Source organism: Fusarium falciforme, chromosome 9 (assembly GCF_026873545.1).
Source record: "Fusarium falciforme chromosome 9, complete sequence".
NCBI classification, from domain to species: domain Eukaryota; kingdom Fungi; phylum Ascomycota; class Sordariomycetes; order Hypocreales; family Nectriaceae; genus Fusarium; species Fusarium falciforme.
The window spans coordinates 3422366-3430861 of NC_070552.1; the positions used below are offsets into that span (position 1 = coordinate 3422366).

The window sequence follows — 8496 nt, forward strand, 5'->3', positions numbered from 1 at the left end:
TTTAATTATTTATATTTTATTTCTTAAATTAATAAAAAGTATTATTTAAGTTAAAACTAAAAATAAATTTAAAACTAAAATTAATAAACTAAAAAAATATATTATAAAAGCTATTTTTAATATAAATAAAATTAATAATAAAATAATATATTTTATTAAATAAAATGACTACTTAGACTTAGAAAATACCTAAGAACCCCTAAAATACCTTATTAATATATAATACCTTTTAAAGAATTTTTATTAAGATTACTAAGTATAAGCTTATTAAGACTAATAGTATTCTAATTAATTAAATTAATAGCCCTAAGGGAATATATCTCTATAACTATAGATAACTCTTCTTAGAGCTTACCTAATTTCTTTAAAATATATAAATTATACTTAAAAGCCTTATTACTTTGCGCTTTAAGTAATCTCTTTTATTTTTACATATAAGTAAGTTTAGCTATTACCTCCTCTAGAATAGCCTTTACCTTAGCCTTCTTATCTTTTAGATATTTATACTCTTAGATATTTTTAGTTACTACTAGGATTAATAAAAATTACTATAAGGGAGCTAATATATATGTATAAAAAGAAGCTATTCTAGCCTTATTATATATAACCTTTATATTAATATAATTAAAATAATAACTAAAATAACTAGAGATAACCTTATAGGCTAGACTATAATAAAAATAATAAATATAAGATATAATCTTAGAACTAAAAGCCTTAATATAAAAAAAAAGACCTTATATTTTAGAAAATTTATAAAAACAAATATATTTAGAAATTTAGCCTAATATTATATTAATAAGAAATAAGATTTTTATGAATTAAATTATTTATTAATAATATTTAATTACTAAAATTAGTCTTAAGGATAAAATAAATAAAGGGAAGACCTTATAATATAGCTATAATATAAGCTAGGCAGGGAAGCCTAATAGAATACCTTAACTAAGTAAGGAATTAAAAAGACTAAACTTTATTCTTATTAGCCCTAGGACTAAAAAATAAAAATATTAGTCTTACCTTAGACTAAATATTAAAACTATTAGTCTAGATAAACTATAATAAGTATATAAAATATATTTATTATATTTTCTTATATAATAATTACCTTAGCTATTAATATAACTTAGTTATACTTAATACCCTTAAGTATATTACTAGATATAACTTATACCTATTATTGCTTAGACTATGCCTAGCACTCTCTACTAATATAAACCTAGCATAACCGGTTTATCCCTTAGGAAACATATAATCATCATAAGAAGAGAGTAGCCTTATTGCGTTTATTAGGCCTATATTATATTCATAGTTACTAGGCGCCTACTAGGGTGCTCCTAGGCTTAGGCGTTTTTATATAGGAATATAATATTAATATAATAGCACACTATTTTTAATATAGCAGAGCTAATACTATATAAAGTAGTGCTAATGCTATTCTATTAGCGCTGAAGCTCTAATAATACTAGTTTAGAGGGGGCAGGATATTATAGCTAGAAGCCTTAGAAGGAGGTATAAACTCTGACCTCTACTATAATCTCGACCCCCTAGTCTATATCTTATATAATACCGAGGCCCTATAAGGACTTAGAGCGCGTCAAAGACTTAATCCTTAAGTAATAGCGAGAAAGACTATTTATTAATACTATATATACCTATCTCTATAATAATAGGCATATACTCGACATAAGAACCCTAAAAAGGAGGTTAGTAAAATAGGGTACCTAGGAGTATTCCCTCTTTTACTTAAAGATTAATACTAATACCTTCATTAAGCTATTTAAAGGCTACTTCTACTAATATAGATATAGTAATACTTCTATTATCTATGATCTTAAGCGACATAGTATTAAGATCTCTAAGCAGACTATATAGGAGTATTATCTAAAGCATAGCATAAAGCAGCGCTTCTGAGAGCTAGCTAAACGACAGGAGGCTATTTAAAAGCAAAAGAATTCCTCTTCCAAGATAACTATTAGTCTTCAAGCATTAGAGGATTTAGCAGAGGGGTATATATACCATTACGTCCGCATCCGTGCCAGCGTCCTTATCAGTGGAAGAAGCAGGCCAAACAAAGACGCCTTGCTAATTAAAAGCACCGGAAGGACTTCTAGGTTCCTGGGCCTAACTTTATGTGGTCTCTCGATAGGTATAAGAAGCTTAAGAACTTCGGCTTCTCTATCTATGCCTATATCGATACGTACTTAAGAGCCATTATCTAGATATATATCAGCAAGAGGAATATAACTATGCTAAGTTTACTTAAATAGTTTCTATAGACTATATTATACTTAGGGGTCTGCCCCCTTTTTACCCGCTTGGATCATAGTATTGAGACTCTTCTTTAGGCCGGAGCCTAGGTAATTCTCGCTGACCTTAATTAGATAGAGCTTTGGTATACCACTGAGGATAATAACCAACGAGTCCATAGGCAGGGAGCGAGACTAAGCTCCTATTATATCTAGGGCCTAAGCATATCTAACCAACGGATCAAGTCTTAGTGGGAAAAGCTCCTCAAAGGTATCAGTCAGCGCTGGATTGCATTCTCACACGAGCTGATTGATAGCGGCCTCTTCCAACCAAACCGTCTTGCTCACCAGATCGCGGTGTATGCTCTCTATAGACCCATGATCCGTCAAGAGGTTGCAGACTTCACGGAGATGTGGAACGGCCATCGCCTCCGGCCACAGAAGAATAGGGAGCATCTCGTCGCCGGGATCCCAATGGATCTATATAATACAAGCGAAGTAGAGAACTAGGCAGCACATCTAGGGCCTGCGGCTCGAGATGGGCTTGCCTAGATGATGACCGCTGTCGATTCTATCGATATAGACGATCTTCTTAACCTAATAACAACAGACCGGTGTGATTAATAGCTCCGGGATCTTCAGTTCGATGGTCAGCTAGATGGAGCTTATAGAGTCTCGAGCCCGTTTCTAACCCGCGCGGGTCTTGTCTACGCGTCGTTAGTAATAACCTCGATCCGGTCTTCTATGCTAGCTCTTAAAGGAGGTAAAACTAGACTTAGAGAGGGGCTTAAAGAGGGCAAATTAAACTTGCTCCCGATTAATAAGACTAGCTATACCTTTACCTTAGTCTTAATTAACTCTTTCTTAATTCTTTTCTCCTTTTTAAATAGCCTTATAGCTAACCTTAGCGTCTTAATATAATAAGGGGCCAGGACTTATAGTCAAGGAGGCAATAGCGTATAAAAAATAAGGAAAAAGAGATATCTACCCTCTATTTTATTAAAACAAAAGGGATAAGCCTCGCCGAAAAGCTCTACGATTATCTATCTCTCCTAGTTAAGGTCGCTTAGCTCTGTGATACCCACTTTCATATAGGCGTTCTAAATGAGTCTCTTATTAAATTAAAAAACAAAAGAGAGGGCAGGCTTATCCTTAGACTGAGGGAAGAAGATGCTGTCGAACCAGAAGTAGACAGGTAAAGATAGTTCCTCGTCGACGACCTTTAGTAGCTCTCTAGCCAAAGACCACTAGGGCTCCTCGTCTTTATCTAGTATTTCCCATGGGTCAGGCCTCGCAAGGAAGACAATAAGACGCATCAAGATCTTCTGTCTACTCTTATTTTAGCTATATTTAGCCATAGACTCACTAAGTTACAATAAGCTCGCCCTTATGCCCCTCGCGATCTAGCCCTAGGTAAGTTTAATATCTTAATATACGGCTAAGGGCCGCGATGCTACAAAGATATAGCCAGGGCCATCTCCAAAGCCGGTAACAATTATCTATGAGGGCGTAGAATGATTAGAGGCTAGTAGGTCGATAAACTATATAGCAGAGGAGGTGGAAGCTATCTTAATATCTCGAAATGGGACTGGCGAGCTGTCAAGGATAGATAAGAAGGGGTTTTAAATCGTATAGTAGATGCTAACGTTGAGATCTTCTGGATTGAAGGGGGTTTGAGTCTTTGGGGTCACTAAGTTTTGCTTTGCTAGCGTTTTTAATTATCTTAAGGCATGTTAGCTCCGGCAAACTATAGCATGTTTCTGAGCTTAGTCCTATGCACTCTCTTGCCACGTGACTCTTAGTTACCTAAAATTACTCATTGCGACTAATAACGAGGCTCTTAACACTCCCGCCAAGATCGCCAAGCCCGATAATACCATCACAGCGCGCATCTTCCCACCATGGACTTTCTGCGACGGTTATTAGGAAGACGAGATGACAGCGACTCTATAAGCTCACCCTCGACATCCACCGCCAAGTCCTACGAATATGCCGGCCCTAAGCTACCTCAGAAGCCACTCACTCCGCGAGAAATCAAGGAGATATACGCTAAGCTATTTCCCGAGAAATATTAACCCGTAGTTTCCGAGTTATTAAAGCCTCTATTCGACCCTAAAACTAGCAAACCCCTCTTTCTGGTATCTTTGGAAGAAAAGTTCTCGGGCGCTTAGACAGATCAACCACAATTATTACTCTTCTGTCTACCGCCAGAGGTACGCATCTAGATATGGCGCTATGCCATGGGCGGTCAGAAAATATACCTCACCGCCAAGAAAGGACATCTATAGCAAGCAGAGGAAATGAACAAATTCAAATAATAGCCGAAGCGAGGACTATTAAACGTCCCTATGGTTTGCCAAGCGGTGTAAGAAGAGTGACCACCCCTTGCTACTTAATCCGCTAATAAATAGCAAATACCTTAAGTCTATCTCTTATTTATACTCGCAAAATACATTCTACGTCGGCTTTGGCTCTAAGGGCACCAAAGCGCCCCTCATCTTAATAGATACCCTACTCCCGTCATAATACAGCGCATCTATTAGACATATCGAGGCTAGCTAGCACTTTACCCGCGGCTATAATCAGTACTACGACAGTCATCTATAAGCCTAGGACTTTTCTATTATCATCTATATACCCGAGGACGATCAAGCCTAGCGCGACTTTTGCGCCAAAATGCTATAGTTACCGAGCTTAAGGACATTAAAGATTATTATATAGACTTTAGGCGAGCAGAGAGCATAGTTTAAGGGATTAGAGAAGGATACTTTGGCGCCGTTATAGTAGTTAAAGCATTTAGAGGATTTTCGCATTTTTCTACCATAGCCGCAATACGATGGCACTCTATGGAAAGATACGCCGTTTAAGGTGTCAAGAAGATTCAAGGACAGGAGCATATATGGTATAAGCATTCCACAGTGGTATTAAAACAGAGATGATATATAGTTATTTGGCCAGCTACCTAGACTACTTGAACACCTCGACATCAATACCTGCTCTGCCTCGCATTCCCGGTGTGCCATCTCACATCCAAATATAATCAGCGTCGTAACTACTTTGACTGGGCGATGCCGCTCAGGGTGGTCACGTGACGCCTGATCCAGCCCCTGAACTCTTACTCGTATGCTGTTGAATTGGAAGGAATCGAACTGTGCGCACCCTTGTTTGGGATCACCTGCGCGCCTTGGTTCGGGACAACCTCTGCGTCTGGGCCGTTAGGGTCGGAGCCTTCAGGCAGGTTGCCTTCAGTCGGGGCAGGCTCCGCGTTCTGCGTGACAACCTCGGCGTCCGGGCCTGCAGGGAAGGCCCCTCCCAGGCCTGCGGTAATGGCATCCACCACGTCTGCAGTGGGGACAGGCTCGGGGTCTCCAGCTGTGACAACCTCGGCGTCTGGGCCGTTGGGGTCGGGGCCGCCAGGGAGTTGGATTCCAGTCGGCGCAGCGTCTGCGTTGTCAGTCGTGACAACCTCGGCGTCCGGGCCGTTACGGTCTGGGCCTGCAGGTATGGGTTCCACAGGACCTGCCTCAAGGGAGTCTTCAGTTGCCTCGAGCTCCACGACCTCACCTCGATCGGAGCACACCGGGATCTCGTCGTCCCCGTCTTGTGCCTCAAAGTCGAGGCAGGTACCGGTGTCGTCGTCGTCGCTGTAGAGCGTCTTCGCTTCTTCTTTGGATTCGACGCCAAGTGCGACAGCAAGGTCGTTCAGGTCACCCAAGCCTACGTTGCCATCAACCGCGACGAACGGATCCCAGACATCGGGCGTGTCGTAGGTCTCGTCGATGGACGCGTCGTCGCGCTTCTTCCGGTTCTTGCCCTCCACAATACCCACTAGCTTCACGGTCGGAAACGGTTGGTTTGGGTAGACACCGTATTTCTGCTGGACCCATTTGCCGAGAAAATAGAGGGCCAGGTTATCGGCTGGTCATGGCACGTGTTAGCACAAAACGCAAGTCCTCTTAGGCGGCTCAGGGATGCGATGGTATACCGTTTGTTGAGACAAGACGACCGACATCGTGTTTTTTCCCCGCCGAGGTAGCCATCAACTTGGCGTACACTCCGTAGGCGTCCCTTCTATCGTAATACTTGTCTTGAACTAGGATTTGGATTTGCGTATCCCCGATATGGCCGTGTCCAGGGACGTGTTGCTTCCAGTTGGCATCAATATGGAAGAGTTCGTGCACCAAGGCTTGCTCTGTATACGGATTAGACGGCACTCTGGTGGACGGAGGCAGGGAGCAGCGACTTGCCTCTACACAGGTAGTTGATAATATTGTACTTGTAGTCGGGATCTGGATGGATCGAATACGCGGAAGCTGCGTCGCCACAGGTTCTCAACTTGAACCAACCAGGGCACAAGTTAATGTAGCCAACGTTTTTGCCATTACCCCTTCCTTGTGTATACGCCATTGCGTTGTGCACCCAGCCGCCACCGAATTGCCGATATTTCCAGCACGCGCTCTCGCCTATAAAGTGGTCAGACAAGCAACTCAGGCGTGAAACATCTGGGGTGCGTACGTACATTTGTAATACTGGTCTTTATCCTCACGTGCACCCGGGTTTGTGGGACATCCCTGAGGAAATGTCGCGCCTATCGCCGCGATTTTGCGGTTGATGTCGTCGCATCGCATCTGCAACTTCCAATCGAGGACACCCTCGCCCAGACGCCAGGTCACAACAGACTGGATAAGTTCTGGCAAGAATAAGCACACAGACGGGTTTCGACTTGGGACAGCAATCTAACTCTTGATGGCATCCTGGCTGCCCTTGTTCCGCGATGGATCTCCAAGATAATCCTTGGCAACCTTGGTCATGATTAGCAATGGCTCCTAGGCAGTGTTGATGTGGTCTGACAGTACATACCGGCTCGTTGAAATCCATCTTGTCCTTGATCAAGGCGCCCATCGAAAGCATGGATTCCCACGCTGCAATGATGTCCTCTTTCCAGTCGCCGCACCCGATAAAGTCCTGAAGAACGACGTTCCTCTTGCCCAGCACATTACCATTGTCATCGGTATGCTCTATACCAATGGCAACTGAACCATCCTCACGACGTTCGACTATGGGTGCCGGTGCCGCATGCACGAGACTGGGAAGGAAAGAAATGGCAGCTGTGGCCGCGAGAAGAAGACAATTGCCCAACATCTTGTCGTTACAACGGGAGAGGACAAGAAGTCGAAGGCAATGGTTTGGATAGGATGCCTCCTGAACTCATGGCAGCCTCTTCGCTTTTATAAACATTCTCTGCTACCTCATTGAAGACGTTAATCCTCGCCGGCATCGTCAACCGAAGCCAAGCAAGCTGAAGAAACGTTGGCACAGCTCTATGCAAGGGCCGTCTAGCTATGTCCCGCAGTCAGGCGGGCACAAGCGAGGCACAGGGAATTGCATCCTGTAGGAGCATTTCCATGGGATCGACTGCATGGGTGTGGTGCCACTCCCGTAGAGTTGAGCATGGGTTCCCCGTCCGCATGTTTCATCTTCTGCAGTTGGCTCAAGACGGCGACGGCGGTGCTCGGCCCGCCTCGACTTAAAATCCTTCGTAAACTGCTGCACCTCCAATCAACAGTATCTGCACGGCGATTCTCTAGAGTACCGAATCCACCACGCAGGAGTGATGATGGGGGAAGAAATCCCTCGAAAATCTTAAACTCCAGCCACAACGTGTGCTATTTAGAGACGCAGCTACACGAAGGGAGCGTCAGGCCCACAGGCACGGCTTGGGCATAGTTACATGGCTCCTTGGCGATGGATGTGGCTAGGGAACCCTTGAAAGTGTCGATATCAACGATATTTTTAAGACATTATGTATACTACTAAACCTAGGATGAAGGATTGTAGATGAAAGCCTGCCCTTGACAACGGATGTTATCAGTAATGCTGTCGCATGAGCAATGCGGGGATACGAGCAATGTCTGGGCTTAGTATGTGCGGAAGGTTTTGACGCGGAGGAGCGCCGCAAAGCGGCCAGAGCCATCCCTCACGTGCTCGTATTCCTGGTTGGGCTCACGGGAGTGCCTGAGCATTCTTAAACCTATCTGTGCTCTCGAATGGCACATCTTCCGAGGGTGGCGCCGCTGAGACAAGGTTGCGGCATCGAGGTGGCAGACGGGCCAGGGGAGGGTCCAGACCTATTACTCGTCCAAGGATGCCCCAATCATGCCCAAGGTCCCGCGGGATCTACCTCTTTGGCCATTTCTGACTAGAAACACATATCAACCATTCAAGGGGGGCATTCCGCCTCTTAGTT

At 43.3% G+C, this 8496-nt stretch overlaps 1 protein-coding gene across 1 annotated transcript; it reads right to left on the reverse strand.

Annotated features, from left to right (window-relative positions):
- Positions 1-5364: 5364 nt before the first annotated feature.
- Positions 5365-7391, reverse strand: NCS54_01196000 (Hypothetical protein; the record flags this gene model as incomplete). Its single annotated transcript, XM_053157214.1, has 6 exons — positions 5365-6167; positions 6235-6441; positions 6497-6712; positions 6769-6939; positions 6991-7051; positions 7110-7391. 6 exons carry the CDS (start codon positions 7389-7391, stop codon positions 5365-5367), a joined length of 1740 nt encoding a protein of 579 aa, XP_053013189.1.
- Between the last annotated feature and the right edge of the window lie 1105 nt (positions 7392-8496).